This window comes from Meleagris gallopavo, chromosome 2, assembly GCF_905368555.1.
Source record: "Meleagris gallopavo chromosome 2, MGAL_WU_HG_1.1, whole genome shotgun sequence".
In the NCBI taxonomy this organism is placed as follows: Eukaryota; Metazoa; Chordata; class Aves; order Galliformes; family Phasianidae; genus Meleagris; species Meleagris gallopavo.
In genome coordinates this window covers 8696916-8714438 of record NC_139405.1, presented here as the reverse complement: position 1 = coordinate 8714438, position 17523 = coordinate 8696916, and the positions used below count along the sequence as shown (strand labels likewise).

The following is a 17523-nucleotide window of genomic DNA, read 5'->3' as shown; positions in this document are numbered from 1 at the left end:
TAATAATAGACGTTTTTCTACTGAGCATGCATCAGTGGAGAACGTTCAGATAGAGAGGAAGACCACTGGATGAAGTAAAAGGCGTCAGTTGGACTGTCATGATGCTAAAAGATGCTAAATAGTAGAAAAGACCATGGAATAGAAGACTGGAAACTTCATAAATCGCTACCTGAGATAGACTCGTGAATGATAATTATCCCACGGGTAACTGATGAATATGTGCTATCTGTGGAAATATAACCGACTCTGAGTCGTTGAAGTGCTTATGGTGGAAATATCCCAGTGCTTCCCAGCACCACTAATAAAGAATTCCTGACCTAGCAGTAGCAAAACTTTGCTGTTAGGTTTCTGCGCATTGACTTCTGTGATTCAATACTCAGGGAAGGGTTGTGTCAAGTTTCTGGCCATGTTCTCAAAAAAGGGAGAAATATATCAAGTGGTAAATGTACAGACAAACAATGTTATTATGGAATATGCTGAAATCGGGAAAGATGGCAGTGGGGAGAAGATAATGCCAAATAATCAGCTGGGCAAACATTTGTCTTTGAGGTTCTTGCTTCATATACATGTGGAGCTCAGTTATGGCGCTGAAAGGGCCAACTGTCTCCAGTAGGAGGCACAGGAAAGGCCAACAAGGAAGGTAATTGTCATTAAAGCATGTTACAGACCACCCAGTCAGGACAAAGAAACAGACCAAGTGTTCTACAAGCAGCTAGAAGTGTCACAATTGCTAGTGAGACTTCAGCTTCACAGTTGTCTGCTGGAATACAATGCAGCAGAGGAGAAACAGACCAGGAGCCAGTTTTAACATTTTTGCCAGTAATCTGGACAAGGTGATTGAGTGCACCCTCAGTAAACTTGCAAATATCAAGCTGGGTGGGACTCTTGATCTGCTTAAGGGCAGGAAGGCTCTGCAAAGGAATCTGGATAAGCTAGTCATAGATATCACATCCAATCACATATCATTCAACAAGGCTATATGCCAGGTGATACGCTTGGGTCATAACAACCCCAGGCAAGAATAACAGTCTTAGGGAAAAGTGACTGAATGATTGCACAGCAGAAAGAACCTTGGGATGTTGGTGGACAGCCAACTGAACATGAGCCATCAGTGTGCACAGGTGGCCAAGAAGACCAATGGCTTCTGGCTTGCATCAGAAATAGCATGGCAGCAGGACAAGGGAAGTGACTGTCCTTCTGTGCTCAACACTGGTGAAGCCACAACTTGAGTACCGTGTTCAGCTGGAGCCCATCACTACAAGAAAGACATTAAGTTGCTGGAATGTATTTAGAGAAAAGCAACAAAGCTGGTGAAGGATCTAGAAAATGAGATGTGAGGACCAGCGGAGGGAACTTGGGCAGTTCAGACCAAATTCTTCAACAAAGAATTCTTCAGCCTTCAGAGAAGGCTGGGGGGAGACCTTCTTTCTTTCTACAACTGCCTGAAAGGAGGTCACAGTGAGGTCTGTTCTCCTTTCTCAGGTGACACATGATAGGATTGAGGCAATGGCCTAAAGGTGCACCAGGGAAGGCTTAGATTGGATATCAGGAAGAATTTATTTACAGAGAGGGTGGTCAAGCATTGGAGAAAGCTGCCTGGGGAAGCGGGAGAGTTGCTGCCTTTGGAGGTATAGAGATGTGGATGTGGCACTTACAGCATAGTAGTGGTTGATGGTTGGACTTGATGATCTTAATGGTCTTTCCAACCTAAATTATTCTATGATTTTTTTTTGTTTTTTTTTTTTTTTTTGTGTGTGTGTGTGTGTGTGTGTGTGTTTGGGTTGTGTCACCTGCAATAAATTGTCCTCTATTAAAAAAAAAAAAAAAACCTTTATTTTTACACACACACACTCTCATTTGTTCTCAATAGTTTTCGTCTAAGGAACTCAAAGTACTCTGCTACCAATCATTTGATAACTGCAGAAGGCAAAGAAAAAAGATGTTACAGAAATATATGTGTAGCCCGAGAGACCACTGAAGCTAGGGAGAAAGCTTTTGTCATGTTTTGCATTCTGCAAAACATAAAGCTGCAGTAATAGTTGTGAAGTACATACATTCTTACTCTTTGCATCTTCTGATTTGTATTCCTTGCAGTGCCAGGTAAAAGGAGGTTACAAAGCAGATTCCAGAGGTATTGTGATCCACTCTGCAAACACTTTTGCACGATTTCCCACCTCCCAGGAGCCAGGGCTGAGCTGTAATACAGACCAGCCTTGTAACTTTGTCTCAAGACTCTGACGAAACTGAAGTTGCAAGATAAAGCTCTGAGAAAGTTTGCAATTTTGCATTTCTCCTCTTGAAGGTGGGAACCTAGAGACTAAGGTAGGATTGTTGGGATGGGGATGACTCAAACATTCACCTTGAAGCATCATGGAGAAACACTGACATGGAAGGACAAAAGCCCAAAAGGAAGAAAGAGCTGACAGCTCAGCCCAACTGAGGGTTTGTTCTAGGCATAGGGGCTGCATGCTGACCTGGATAGCCAAGGTGCTCTGACCTCTCTTTGGAGGTGATGAGCTTACTAATGCCTAACCTAGAAGCTTTATGTATATTTCCTAATGAACAGTTGTTTTGTATTCTTGAATTGTGTATCTTGCACGCAGGTCTCTACTGGGTACATGATAATAAGTTATTTAACAGGGTAAAAACAAGGAAATAAAACTTTACCAGGTTGTAGATCCTGCGTACGGTACAGAGGACCTAACCGGTTCTCAGCCTGGCATATCATTAACTACTGCGTCCAAGAGTTTGTTTAACAGTTCATCCAAGCGTATCTGAAAGGAAGTCATTATTCTCTGATTTGCAAGTAGCTCAGTGAACATCAGGGGGCACTGTTTCACTTAAAACAGAAACAACGTAGCACTTCTCTGTTTTCCTACCCTGGCTTTGTTATTGTCCTTAATTCTGAATCCTTCCTAAAGAAAGAGGTTAGATCAGTCGAGCTACCTTCATCTCTACCTGCTGTTACAGTTTGAACTGTGCTTTTCTCTATAGACAATGATTAAGATTCGCGTTCGAATTTTTACAGGATCTTATTTTTGAGAAAAGAAAAAAAGAAGATTGTAACCATGCACTGGAACCCAATTAAGTGACACAGGGTTACATAGCTACTCAGTTGCTAGGTCCAAAAAGGCAAAGGGAAGGCAGTTTATTTACTTTAAATTACAAAATAACAATTAAGGAGTTTTCAGTGAATGAGTTGTTTACATGTAGATTAATAAGTATGGCAGAAGAAATATTTGTACAGGAGGAAAACAAATACCTTTGACATCCGGTATCCTTTTTAGTGGGGTTTTGTTGTTGTTTGAGAAAGATAAAGTCCCACTGGAAGAACACCTGGTCTATCTCTTCTCAGGAGGTCAGGAAGATGGTTCTTCTAAGTACAGATCATTGTTCACAATAAAATACGCATTTTTCCAATTATAGAATTTTCTTATTGCTGAGTATGAGATAAGAGAAAAAAAAAGAACAGTTCTCTTCCTTGTAGAGAGAACTCCTGGCCTTGTCAGGGGAACCCAGCCTCAGTCAAACATGTTGTAGATGAAATGAAATATTCAGGATGAGAACTCTGTTCCTAAAGACATAAAGCGAAATGCAAGCACTCATCTCAAAAGGAAACTCCGGAGATATGCTAACTCTTTTAGAATATAAGCTGCAGTAAAGCACATGAGTTTCAGTAAATTTAAAAAGAAACAGATGAACTACCTGAATCCACATCTCTCACTAGTAACCTGTTTCTTTATGTGGGAAGGGAGAGTAAGGATTTAGAGGAGTTGCATGAAACAGCACATCATTGCAGCAAACTGGGGTTCCTGGACTACGGCCATACACATAACAGCCTGAATATGACTTACCTGTTGGTACTCTAACCAGCAGCTAATGATGTGAGAAAGAAGCCTTCATGATAAATCCTCGCTGTCAACAAATGCTACCGTGTGATTAAAATTAAAATGCTCTAGTGCCACTTAAGTGTATGTCAGTGATGGATGGATGGACATGGAAATTGTTGTCTGCTTTGTTTACCTGAAAAGAACTTCTAAGCATTCATCAGGGTTTTCTAATACATAAGGTCAAGAATAGCTCTTGAGAGCTGAGAATTTCAGGAACTATATTTAAAAAATCATTTGGAAATATGGCAGTGAGTAAGAAATGTACTGCCTAGACTAAAACAACAAATGGCAGAAGAATGTCAAGGTCACCAGCAAATCCAGTGCGTGTCTAAACACGCAGCATCTGAACAGCCAGGTGCTCCATAGCAGCACTTCTAGATTAAATATTGAGGACATAAGTTTGAACTTGCTGTTCACTTCTATAATAGACGGATATATCCTGTATGAACCTAACCCATTCAAATCAGACAGTGGAAGCATTTATTTTTAAAGATTGGCTCTTCTGTGCTGGTTATAAAATGAAACAAAATAGTCTTACCTCAAGAATTCCAATTAATTGCCAAAAAAAACCAGGTGAGACTATGCTAGGTCTTCACCATTGTGTCACAGCAAGGCAAATGAGGAACCAACACTGTGTCTCTCAACATCAACAGCTCCCACCTCTTAAGTGCACGTTTACTTTAAGGGGAAAGGACGTGAAGTGTGCAGTACTCCATATAGTGATTTATTTTTTTCTAACCTCCTGATGTCTCTCACAACATTTTAACTTTCAGCAGCCACTGGAAGTTGTGTATTTGCACGTTAGTGAGCACTTAATAAGCATGGGTATTCATTACCCAGTTGCGCTCTTGCAATTTCTTCATCCTGTATTGTGCAAAGAGCCCTAATGAACCAGACTGCTCTGTACTGCCATGACCCAGAGCCATTTCTTCCAGCTGCAGAGCAGCAGGCTTCCCAAGGCACAGGTGCAGGAGCAAGAAGCAGGTGCGTTGACCAAGCCCCAGAGCTCCCAGCATATTGCACATGTGGAGACTACCCATATTTACACTGGAAAATGCAAGCACTTCAGTTTATAGGTATTCCCTCTTTCCTCTCAGGAACAACAAGCAAACACAAGGCTTCAAAGATCCTACCAATGAAAACGTAGCTGAACCAAAACAACTTCCAGAGCTTTTACTTAAATAAAATAAAATGTTTATATAAAATCACGCTAGCTGAAAATTTCCCATTCACGTCTAGTGAACAGCAACACGCATGCAGTCTCATTAATGTTAATATATATGTGCACATTAATACACAATATTGTGACAGATATGGGCAACTTACTATCCAGTAAATAAATATATCTTTTTACCTAGGGAAATAACACACATAACAAGTTTGGTGCCTTCAAAACAACGCCCTAGTATTTTTCTGAAGGAGAATTTGTCATTACTTGAACGAACATGAGGGATAGGCAAGAGCCTTCAGACTCTAGTTAGCTGGCTTATGATTCTGTAATTGGACAAACTCTGTAAATCTTTCTGATCTCATGCCCCATTCCTAAATTCAGCTTTAACTCATGGTTTACTGCTTGCATAATTCAGATCGCAAACTCTTTCAAACACAAGGTATCTATTTATACAGTTTTTATGCTGCTGAACACAATTGAATCTTTGTCCATGACCACAGCCCCTGTAATATGAAACAATAGTGGTAATTAAGAGAGTATAATTTCTCTATTGTCAAGAGACTTTATTTTGACAGCAGGGCACTCAGAAGACTATGACAGGATTAACCAACAATAACGCAGCAGTAATTTCCAAAGTAAGGAAAGAAATGTTTTCATATGCAAGTATTTTGTCTCCTATCCTCCCAACGCTGTGATGAAAGAAACAACTCCAAGTTCAATAGCAGAAAGGCAAAACTTAAAAGGCTAAAAACAGGTGCATTACATTGTGAGCTGGAGAGCCTCAAGATGTGTTTTTTTCACTGCCATCCAATGATCCAGGCTCCAAAGGGTTAAATGAGACTTGCCACAGTTTAAATATTGAATGCCCCTCCCAAGAAGCAATGGGCTCTATAATTACCCCCCTGTGCCAGGTCAAAAAGCTCTGGTTTGCTTGAGTTCAGCAATCACAAGTTGTAAAAGTTTTTTTCCCTCAGAACCTGAAGCAATAAAATGACTAACAAGGGCTGTAAATTAAAGTGCAAAGGAAAACAGATGGACTTTGGTAGCAGCTAGTGCTAACCGAAACAGAAATAAATAAATAAATAAATAAATAAATAAATAAATAAATAAATAAATAAATGCAGGATAAAGCAGGAAGGGAAAGCTGTTTCAACACAAAAGCCATTTATTTCAGTTTCACCACACAGTGTGAGCTATGGCACACCTAACTTCTTTACCCCTGCTCTGTGCGGCTCACTTAGCTTTGCTAAGTGATGTCTGTGGGCTTAGATTTTTCTGCTCGTGTCATCGGTCTATTTGTTCACCTTTGCTTTGGGTATGACTACACATACGTGTTGCAATGAGGCAAGACTGGGTGGGGATTTACAGCAGGTTCCCCGCTCCATGGAAACTGCCTGTGTGCTTGCTGTGACCCTGTTCTCTTTGAGGAACAGATGTTTTCTGCACACTGCCAGGTCCAACTCTGTCCATAGGCTGCTACTGTGCACTAGCTGACTGATATACAACAAATCTACTCTAGCTTGTCTTCTTGTGACCTGTGCACACTCAATCCAACACAAGGAGATTTAATGGCAGACACCTCCAGGTCACAAGGGAAATACTGCCACCACACTGAGAAACAGGACAGCTATCTGCCTGTAGAACAATCTGTTTTGAATATGCTTACCTCCCAGCTACAAAGTAGTCTGGATATAGACTTACTCCAGTTTTTACTTCTCATGCTGTGCATTTTAAGCAGCTTAGAATGCTCATCAGATGTTCTAAATACTCTGTAGGTAGAAGAGTCATGAAGATGTGTTTCCAGGGCAGTTAACTGAGGGATGATGAGTCAGTTAGTGACCCCACCCACTGGGGCTGAGACCAAGCCCTAGAAGAAAGGTGAGGATGCCATGATGTATCAGACAGGTTGGTTTCTATAATCCTCAAAGATGCAAATAGAACACACGTTAATTACATGAGCATTTCTCTCCTGTGGTTGCACCCCGTCTAGTTTTAAGAACCTCTGAACCAACAGCTGCTTGCTTCAGACACTCTTACTTTCAGCCAAAGGTTTGCAGCTTGATGGAGTACCAAGCTGCGAGCTTCTAAGATGAGGACAGGCTTTTGAGTGTTGCCATTGCCTCTGATCTAATTTCCATCTCCAGTGTGCACAACAATTCCAGCAAAACAAACAAACATTGTTACATTTATAAACTTTCAGTATTCAAAACGATCTAGAAACAAGGCAAAAATAAACATAACAGTACTTGCCTGTATGTAACGTTGTTCAAAAAAAAGTCAGTGTTGGTACAGTTATTTGAGCAGGAGCATGCATTGGTTTGTGAAGGTCTGGCATCTTCAGAAACACATAGTGGACAAGACACTATATACAGTTTTCCAGTTTTGTCTCTTCCTATGGTCCTTTCAAGGCTTCATTCTATGTAGACAATAGAGTCTGCAATAAAAAAATAAAAATAAAATTAAAAATAAAAATAAAAAGAACACAAACATTATCCTAATAGTATCCTAATAGGAAGTGTCTGAGTTTACAAAAAACTTGTCACTCTAGAGTGCAAAACTGTTTCTGCTTGTTCATAACTTCATCAGACTTAACCAATCATGACAAATTTTCAAAAATTGTTCATTTTGTGGGCAAACAGCAGTAGCACTGTTTTTTGTGCTTTGGCATAATACATGGCCTATTTGTTAGGGACAAACCTTTGGTCATCCTCAGAAGAGCACGCCCAAAACTGGCCAGATTTGAAGCCTCTAAAAAATCTGTTAGAGGTAGATTGCCAAATACTCCAGCGAAACCTGTCATCCTCTCCCCACTCATCTCTCCATCTGTTGACCACAGTACATGTCACAGCCCCACCTCCAGCATTTCCTGGTGCTTCAGGAGTGACTCACAGATTCTTGCAACTTTCCCTGAAAGCAGATTTTGTCCATTTACTGTGTCTGTGGAGTGTCACAAACCCATTCACCCAAATCACTTGGTAAAGACCTAGGCTGGGTCCCATTATCACCCCAATTCCTACTGGCTTCTGAAAGAACTGGATTTATCTCTTCAGACCTGATCCACAGTTCACTGAAATCAATGGAAAATCTTCCACTGGCCTCCATAGCTCTTGAAGTTTAGTTGGGAAGTGAACTAACTTTAGTCTCTAAATAGATCTGGAGATATAAATTGGAGAGCAAAAGCTGAAAGCACAGATCATGTAACTTTGTCAAAGATGGGTTTACATGTTCCCCTAAGCCTAGTGATCAAAACATTTTTGATGCATGATAGAACCAGTAATGTGTTTGTAGCATTTAAATTGTAGTAAGTCTGAGCTATAATTATGCTTTAATAAGTGTAAACCACAACTAGCCTACACTGTACTGCCTCATAAGCATTCAGCTATTTGATAAGAAGAGGTATCTCCAATTGCTGATGAAACTGTCCTATTTGTAAGCAGTAAGCAAGACCCTACCTTGAGAGCTGTACAGTGAGGAACGTTTATTTAGAACAGACATTGAATAATGTAATGTATTTCCCACCCCTCCTCCAGACACTGACTGGGATGTCTCTGTAATTAAGGAATTTCAACACTTGTGTTGTTTTACCATTTTAACCAGATGCCTGCTCCACTGGCTTTGATTCTATGGAGAAGCTTCCTCAAAATAAACTGGAAAGAGACTAAAATTCATGGTATTGAGAATGGCCTTTCATTCCCAAAGCTTTGCTGTGGAACAACATCATGGAGAACAATTCCCTCTGTTTCTAAGATACTGAGCAATGTCGATACACATAAACAACTTCATTCTATTTGGAAAGCTGAGGAAACAAAGATAATGAAATCTGCATTCATTCTGCAAATTGGGGCAAAATCAAATGCTGTTCTACAGAAAGCAATACAGTGCACCTGTCTTCACTGCAGTTACAGTAGGGCTTCCTACTGCTGGCAGTTGAGCGAGCATGAAATGAGTCACCCCAAAAGGCCAAAATACACTGAATCAGGGTTCCTCAAGACACACAAATATCCTAAGTCTGTTCCATTTTCAGAGACTGAAGGTGGTGGCTTTGTACACTGACAGCAAAGACCTGTCTAGAGTTTGGAGGCAGTTTGAGGCTGTGGAACTCTTCATTTTTTTTGGGGGGGAAAAAAAAGGAAACCAACAACAATAAATTTAAATACAAAATGAGTTTTACAATCAGATGGGCTTTTCTGAGCCTACTGACCCTGCCCATCTTTAACCAGAATGACATCATCTGACAGCAATACTCAGAAAAGTCTATGCCTGAGATTTTCCAGTCTTTCCAAGATTTCCCTTTGCTAATGTGATGCTGTTAATTCAAGTCGCTTAAAACTAGACCAGAAGACTATTATTAAGCCACTCAAAACTGCAAGAAAAATCAAGAAAATTCTGGAAGAGTCTCAAGCAGGCTGTACCAAGCCCCTGAGAACACTCATTTAACTGAGACCCATATGAGACAGCTCTTTGATTTCAGCAGAGCCCTTTAGACCAAGTGAATACAAAACCCAAGATGCAGCACAAACACAGCTGTGCAGAGACACGATCATGAAGATAGCTACCCTGTGCTTACTTTTCAGAGCACACAAAGGTTCTAAACAGTTTCATTATCCGAGGTCTGCACCTAAAAAGGAGTGGCAACATGTTTGTATTGTACAGCCAATATAAACACAGGCAAGAGGAAGTTTCGACTGTCTTTGGAAATTTCATTGATTTCTCACAAATGCAGCACGTTATTCTGATTTTCTCTTTCACTAAAACCACTTAGTTTCCAAGACACTGCTATATCTTTCTGTAAGATCCAGGTATTTGTTTTTTAATCAAAGAAATGAATGCATTAAAAAAAAAAAATCAGAATCAAAAAATAATCAATTTCAGTATTCCTTGCCAACTTTTTGTCTTACACTTTGACATCACTGCCACAGTTTGGAAAGCAATTCTAAAAACAGCAGCAGCCTTTCCCGCCTTTCTTCCTTTACCTTCACACTACTGACCATTTTGTGCCCTATGAAGCTGACTGCATTTTCTGGATGAGGAAAGTGCATACATACCCTAGCGCCAAAGCAACCCCCTCCAGAGCAGGCCTAAAGCACAGCGACCTAGCAGGGAGTTTACCATACTGTTTTTGAAATACACGTAAAGAGGAAGAACCTTAAGAAAGTGTGCTCTTTGTGCATCAGTGATCTAGTTGTTCGGCTTTTTTTTTTCTGTTTGGTTGTTTTTCCCAAGGGATTATCATTATTTCTGTTAAAAGAGTTCAGTGTTTATGGAAAATTTTATTGAATCTGAGCAACGCTGATCAACTCCTCAGCCTGCGACAGCATGACCACAAAGGGGATACCGAACACCCCTGAGCGCTGACAACAGGGCAGGGCTGGACAGCCATGAGATAAGGCAGACCCATCTCCCAGTGATTCGCTCTGCCGGCAGCAGGGATACCATCCCCTTCCGACACCTCCGAGCCGCACAGTTTCACCCCCTCTCCCTCAGCACCGACCGCGCCTCGGGGCGCTCCCACCACCCATCCCAGCTCGTTTCCCTGCTGGGCCGCCGGAAGAGGCTATATTTGGGCCGGGGAAGGGAAGGGAGATCGAGTCCGCCCTGCTCTCTCCAGTTTCGCCCAGGTGCGGGGGGAGGAGGAGGAGGCGGCGGTTTAACAGCCCTCGCAGTCCGAGAGGCGGTGCCGCCGCCGCCCCCCGCCCGTCCCAGGTGTAACCGGAGCCGGCAGGGCGCGGCACACCACCACCTGCCCGACCTGTCGGGCGGCTCACACCGGGTCCCGCCGCGCACACAGCTCTCTCTCTCCCCGGCCCGCTCCTCGGAAGCATTTCCTCGGTCCCTCCGCGCCGCGAAGCCATGGAGCTGCTCCGCGGGACCGCGCTCCTGCTGCTGCTCTGCGCCGCTGCCTGCGCTCAGGACCGTGAGTGCTCCCGTTCCTCTGCACCGCGACCCCTCGCTCCCCGCGGAGCGGCTCCTGCGGCCCCACAAAATGGCGCCCCCTCTCCGCCGGGCCGGGGGAGGCGGTGCCCAGCGGCCGGGCTTCCCTCTCCCGCCGGGGGGCTGCGGCTGCCGTCCCGTCCTTGGGGCAGCCCGGCTTCAACGGGTGGGCGATGGGCGGGAGGGGTCCTGGGGCGAGCGGTGCTTCGGGAAGGGAGCCGTCGCGCTTCAGGGACCGAGGGGCGGCTGCTCGGCCCTTCCCCTGCCGCCTCGCCCTCGGGAGCGCCGCGCTCATGGCCGCGCGTCTCTTGCAGCGTGCACCTGCACAAAGAACAAGCGCGTCACCAACTGCAGGATGATCGAAGGCGTCTGCAACTGCAACTCCATCGGCTCCAGCGTGTCCGTCAACTGCGAGACCCGTGAGTAAAGCCCGCTGCTTTGAGCTCCCCGGCTGCGCTCAAGGGGAGATGTGAAAACGGGCGGTGAGCTCCTGGCAGAGATAACGATAGAGAGGGGAGGAAGGGCTCTCCCAGGCCTCCCACGCCAACCAGCTGGTGATGAAGCCTTTCTGATTCTGACTGTGTAACTTATGTGGATGCTCTTTAACAGTTTATCCCTAATGGCAGGGGTGTCTCAAAGGCTGAATCTTGACTTCCTTCTCAGTACTCATCCCGACTTCTCTGTCAAACCTAGAGCTTCTGTACCAAAACCTTACTCTTAGTTTGAGGTAGCCTAGAGCTCTTAAGCATTTGCTTTCAGATCGCCCTGCTGTGTTGACGTTGTGCACACCTACATCTTGGGTACTTGCTCTTCCTTGTAATGGCGTAGGGTGCCGTCGCGTCTGTTGTAACCTTGTGCTTTCCCAGCCTGAGTTCTGAACGCTCGTGGTGTGGCGTTGTGTAACGTGACTTTCCGGTTATTTTTAGTGACTTCCAAATGCCTGTTGATGAAAGCTGAAATGTCAAACACGAAATCGGGCCGCCGTGAGAAACCCAAAGATGCGTTTCAAGATACTGATGGTCTTTATGATCCTGAATGTGAAAATACTGGTGTCTTCAAGGCAAAGCAGTGCAATGGAACCACCTGTTGGTGTGTGAACACAGCTGGTGTTAGAAGAACTGACAAACATGACACAGACCTGAAATGCAATCAGTTAGTCAGGACGATGTAAGTCTTCTCAATAGGGTGTGCTGTAACCTGAAAACCTTCCTGTGTTTGGATCAGCCTTATGGGGTTTATCGGTGTGAATAATGCCCTAGGACTGAACATGGGGCAATAAGTACTTGTCACTTTTTTCTTTGGAAACAATGGGGAAGAGGGAAGATGTTTCATTTTTTTTTTTCCTCAGTGCGTTTTTTTTTCCTCTCGTGGGATTAGAAACGGTAGCTTGCACTTTACATGCATGTATTTTTAAGAATATTAACTGTATTTACATCCTACTTCAGGTGGATCATCATTGAAATGAAGCATACTGAGAGAAAAACTCCTCTGAAGGCGGAGTCTTTAACAAAGTAAGTGATGATTTGAAGGTCTTGCGAAAATATCTGCATGTACTATCAGATATCTAATGTACTTCTAAACAACTGCATGCTTAAAAGCATTGTCAAATGTGTGAGCTCATTTGTTTATGAGACATCTTGGATGTGACTTATGAAAGTCTTTAAAATTTCATTTGCAATGGAAATTAATCTTCTCTTGGAAACTGCTCCTGGTAGAGGAAGAAGTAGAAGATAGGTTATAAGGAGAAACTGTCAAAAAATTAAACTGATGAGGGAGGAATTGTGAAGAAGAAGCAGGAGACAAAACAGGCTAGGTATGTTTTTGGCTGAAGTAAAATCCTACCTTTTTGTCAAAGGTTATAAGTCAAGAAAAGTGTTTGTAGCTGTGAAGTTTATTTTGCTTATTTTCTTGGGGAAAAAAAATCCTACTGTATAGCTCCTTTTCCTGTGAATTCTCAAGACTGTTAGGTTGTCTGCTCTTTGCCAGTACAATAACTGTTTATTTTTCTGTAAGTGCAACTTCACTTTTGGGAATTAACAGAACTCTGTTGTGCTGGGTCTGGCTGTTTTGGAGTTAACTTTTTTTGAAGCAGAAGTGACCGAAACTGTACTGATAAGCACCAGTGTTTGAGCTGTTGCTGATCAGTGCTTACATAGTGTCAAGGTCTTTGTCTCTCTCTGCTGCCCTGGTGAGTAGGCTGGGGATGGGCAGGTGACACATCTGAGGCAGCTGACCTGGATTGACCAGAGATACCCTAGATCATAAAATGTCGTACTTGGCAATAAATTGGGGCTGAGGGGGGAGTGGTTCCAGAATAACTATTGCTTGGATACTGGCTGGGGACTTTTTTTTTTCCTCTCCTCTTTCCACCACTTCATTTAGTAAACTATCATGACCCGTAAAAGATTTTTTCTTATTACCTTGCCTTCTCTCCCATGCTGCTAGCAGGGAGAAAGTGAGAGTCTGGGCTGGAGCTTACCTGTTAGCAGGGTCAGCTTTTCACAAACACACTGCAGGAGGAAAAAATGCTACTAGTCTTTCTTACTTTGGAAAAATAGTTGTGTATAAATGTACTTTGCTTTTAACAACGGTTATGGTTTTAATATCCTTACAGACTTCTTAAGGATACAATTACCAGTCGTTACATGTTGGATGGACGCTATATAACTGGTGTTACGGTAAGAAGCACATAATTTTTAGTGAAATATTCACAACAAAAAAGAATGTTGATTACTTTGAAAGTGTGACCATGCTACAGTATGTTATCGTAGGCTTTCAAAATAATATTGCTTACTGAGCACTAGTAGCTCAGTAAGCAATAGCTTACTGAATAGCTGTATCTGAAATTAAAGATTGGAAAGTTGCATGTCTGTCTGCTTAGTCTATATATGAATTATTTTTCACCAAAAACATGGAATTTGAATTATACTATAAAAACTTTGCTTGAGAAGTACCATAAAATTGATGTAGAATGTGATCTCACAAATTGGATCACATTTTTTAATATTTTGCTGTGTATTTAATAGTTGGATCTAAATTAGTCCTTTTTTAATGGTGTGGGTTGTTTTGTTTTGTTTTTCCCCAGTATGAAAATCCCTCTGTTACTATTGATTTGAAGCAAAATTCCTCAGATAAATCCTCTGGAGATGTGGATATAGCTGATGTGGCCTACTACCTTGAAAAAGATGTAAGTGTCATGGGTAAAGTCTTCGAAAGACTCGGTGTGTATTGCATTATGTTCAGTAGCCTTACTGTGTGCTGGCTAATGCAAGATTAATTGTTGGAATGCCTAGATGATGTCTATTGCCAGCTGAACAAGCAAGTCTCTTTTGCTGTCTGTCCCTAGGTAAAAGGTGATTCCATCTTTCTTAACGCGCTAAACATGAGTATCGATAATGAAGCGCTGACTTTTGAGAATGTGATGGTCTACTATGTTGATGAAGTACCACCAGAGTTTTCCATGAAGTCTCTGACTGCTGGCGTTGTTGCTGTCATTGTTATCGTCGTACTAGCAGTAGTTGCTGGAATTATTGGTCTGGTAAGTTCTAAAAAGCTGCCAGAATAATAGTGGAATTTGGGAAATAATGCACCAGGGTAATGGGACTCTGAATAGAGGTGTTCTTTTGTAAACTATAGTGCTTGATATTGTTTTTGAGACTGGGGAGTAGAGAAGAGGTGATGGACAGATGCACCATAATGACACAAGGGTGTTATATGGAAAGTGAAGTGTTGGAAAAAACACGTTTAGGTCTTCACTTAAAATTAAACTTCACAGTTAACCTGTCCTTTCCTTACAGGTTCTCTCAAGAAGGAAAAAAGGGAAGTACGTGAAAGCAGAGGTAATTTTCGTTGATGTTATCTGGGGAAATTGGGCAGGTTAGCTAGAATCCAAATTTGATCAGGAGTTCTGGTGTAGGTTAAAAGCTTGCATTAGGTGCTGCAGGTATTTTCAAGTAGAATATAAAAGCACTGAAATTCTGTAACCATGCTTTCATCTCTATAGTCGACCGTGTATTTTCTGCAGTAGCTTCAGAGGCAATTGGCGATTTGCATTTCCTAGGATTTAGGCGGGTGGCAGTACTGGAGTCAAGTACCGTTTTACATATCTATAGCAAAGGCTGTGCAATCCACAGGAAGCACTGTTAGTCCTGTTTTATTACAAACGTCATTGCTTGAGGTATTTGCATGAGCCTTGCAGTTCCTACTGAATGGAATGATGCCACTGTATGTTGCTTCAGCTCCAAGTGCGGAGTATTTATACAGGAATCCAAATGTTGTAACTGAATAGTCAAGCTGACGGTACTCTCTTTCCCCACTCACCCCCAGATGAAGGAAATGAATGAAATGCATAGAGGACTGAACGCATAACTGAAATCAGCTGAAGACAGAGTGTGATTCAGATGAGAAAACGACAGAAACATGGGAGGCATGGATCTTAACTCTTGGAAGATTCTTTCTGAAGGGGAGTCAGTTGTGTTCGCTTAATCATTGTTAAAACAAAGCCTAGACCAAAACGAAGCCTAGACCGGCAACCATGATCCTTCTTTTGTTATTTGTTGAGAGTTAAATGCCCCATTTTTACTCTAGTCCAACTATCACTCCCTGATTTTTTTGTAATGAGATGTGCTGACAACTGCTGCTACTAGGCTTCCAGAGCATAAATGTTTAAATAGTTCTTTTAGTCCTGTGGGAGGTTTTTTTTTTTTTTTAATGATCTTTAGCCATGTCATAATGACAATTTGGCTCGTGTATAATGGAACATGGCTTTGTTTTTATGGCAATTTGTACATACTTGAACTAGCTGTAACTTTTTTTTATGACAAAACAATAAAACTTTTGAAACGGGCTTCTTCTTTCATGTTGGAATGGTGATCTATAAACTATCATACTGCCAACTTCAATAGTTTAGTACTTCAAGCAGTAGTAGCATAGGTGAAAATATTCTAGAAATCCGAAGAGCAGTTTGTATTAGCTACCTACTCTTGTAGTAACCAGATTATTTCCTTAATACTGAAATTTATGCTTTATTTTCAACTCTTCATGCGTAACAAGAATAAAATAGTTATATGGATTGTTTGTAGAAAAGAAAAAATGTGCTGTTAAAACAGCTATTTGAGGAATATGTAGACTACTCCTTCAAATTGGTACATAAGTATTTATTATAAAACGTTCAATTGCTGGTAGGGTTGGGAGTGGGTAGACTTGGTATCTGCTCCCAGAGTGCCAGAAGAGCTTTTGTACCATAATTTCCATAGTTAGCCATTGTGAAGTTGTTGCACAGTTAAACGGTTTTTGCTCTTATTACTGCTTACTGTCACAGAGGCTGACCAAATTTAGCAAACTATCTACCTCTCAGAAATTAGTGTGAAGAAGCTTGTTTTGGCAGTCAGTAATGCATATAATGTATACTGTCAGGTAAACGTGTCTAGTCCATCTAGCATCTGAATTATAAAGGAGATGCTGTAACTCCTGTTGCCAAAGAAATAATGAGATACAAGATAAGGAACTGAATGACAAATCTGATTACTAATGTAGTTTGTTTTGATTTCCCCCTCCCTAAAACAGGAAAAGTATGCTAAACTAGTGTGAGATTGCTACCTATGTGCTGTGTTTATAAATGGGAGACATACCCTATGTGTCTCCAAAATAAAATATGAAAGTTGCTGGGCTGTGTTGACCCTACTTATGTATGATGTAATGGGTCACCAGCATACCTTCTGTTTTTTAAGTAACACATTAGGTATCATAAGGTTATATTACTGTGCTGGATGTTGATGTTACTAGCAGTGTCTACTCCTTTGGCTCTTCTGACTTTGTGGTGCTATGAACTTAGCTGTCTATGTCCCAGATCTGGGTAAGTGGAGGTACTTGTGTCAGTTGCTCTGTTGAGCTGCTGCTCCTGCCAAGTACAAAGATCCCACTGTAGAGAATTTGCTGGAGTACCTTGCCGCCTTTCATTTGTACGTGTCACTGACAACTCTTGTATTGGCAGCAAGGCTGTTCTATATACCCTCTCTGCCTTGGTGTGCAGTCCAGCTGCTGAGCTATGCTAAATCTCATGTAATTCTATAAGCTGTTAAATGATGTTAGGTTTTCAGTAAGGTTGTCTATATTGTTAATATTAGCCTATTGTACTATGTGTGCACACAGGCATGTGCACCAGTCACAAAATTTACTGGTGATAGATTGATATATACTGATTATATTTGAATACTAATTAACTGTAGGTAAAACAGGATTTATTTATTTTTTTCTTTTGAGTGGTTAAGGAGCATCCATTTCCTTAAATGAAAACAAAAATCAATTTTTCTGTGTATGCTAGTTATGCATAAGAAGGATACTAAGTTAATGAAGGTTTAGATTAGCATCCCTTTCCTATCCACTGCATTTTTAACAATTACACCCATCTTCTCATTCCCATCTCTCCTGCAATGTCAAAGAACTGTTCTGCAAGCAACAGGATGATGAAGTGACCACAGCTCATAACAGGTTGATGGTCTGTACCCAGACCTGTGCTGATCAACCAGGGTG

General features: G+C 41.8%; 1 protein-coding gene and 1 long non-coding RNA gene across 3 annotated transcripts; one reads left to right on the top strand and one right to left on the bottom strand.

Moving 5' to 3' along the window:
• Positions 1–1418: 1418 nt before the first annotated feature.
• On the bottom strand, positions 1419–10779 carry LOC146544860 (uncharacterized). Its single transcript, XR_014881848.1, has 3 exons — positions 3263–10779; positions 2668–2774; positions 1419–2195 (listed from the first exon to the last, which is right to left on the bottom strand). It is a non-coding gene; the product is annotated as an uncharacterized LOC146544860 (long non-coding RNA).
• On the top strand, positions 10777–15838 carry EPCAM (epithelial cell adhesion molecule). 2 transcript variants are annotated; one of them, XM_010706489.4, is made up of 9 exons: positions 10777–10975; positions 11307–11411; positions 11919–12159; positions 12438–12503; positions 13607–13670; positions 14078–14179; positions 14339–14530; positions 14790–14831; positions 15319–15838. In XM_010706489.4, the coding sequence occupies exons 1-9, from the start codon at positions 10912–10914 to the stop codon at positions 15358–15360; spliced, it is 918 nt and encodes a 305-aa protein (XP_010704791.2). In that variant the 5' UTR covers positions 10777–10911; the 3' UTR covers positions 15361–15838. The 2 variants fall into 2 exon arrangements, with proteins under 2 accessions (XP_010704791.2, XP_085074976.1); XM_085218850.1 differs by lacking the exon at positions 10777–10975 and having other exon boundaries at positions 11030–11411.
• The last annotated feature ends 1685 nt before the right edge of the window (positions 15839–17523 follow it).

Coding starts and splice junctions, on each gene's coding strand:
- EPCAM (XM_085218850.1), top strand. CDS start 11,045: ATGGCGCCCCCTCTCCGCCGGGCCGGGGGAGGCGGTGCCCAGCGGCCG. Junction 12,160..12,437: donor AATCAGTTAGTCAGGACGAT/GTAAGTCTTCTC, acceptor ATCCTACTTCAG/GTGGATCATCATTGAAATGA. Junction 13,671..14,077: donor GCTATATAACTGGTGTTACG/GTAAGAAGCACA, acceptor GTTTTTCCCCAG/TATGAAAATCCCTCTGTTAC.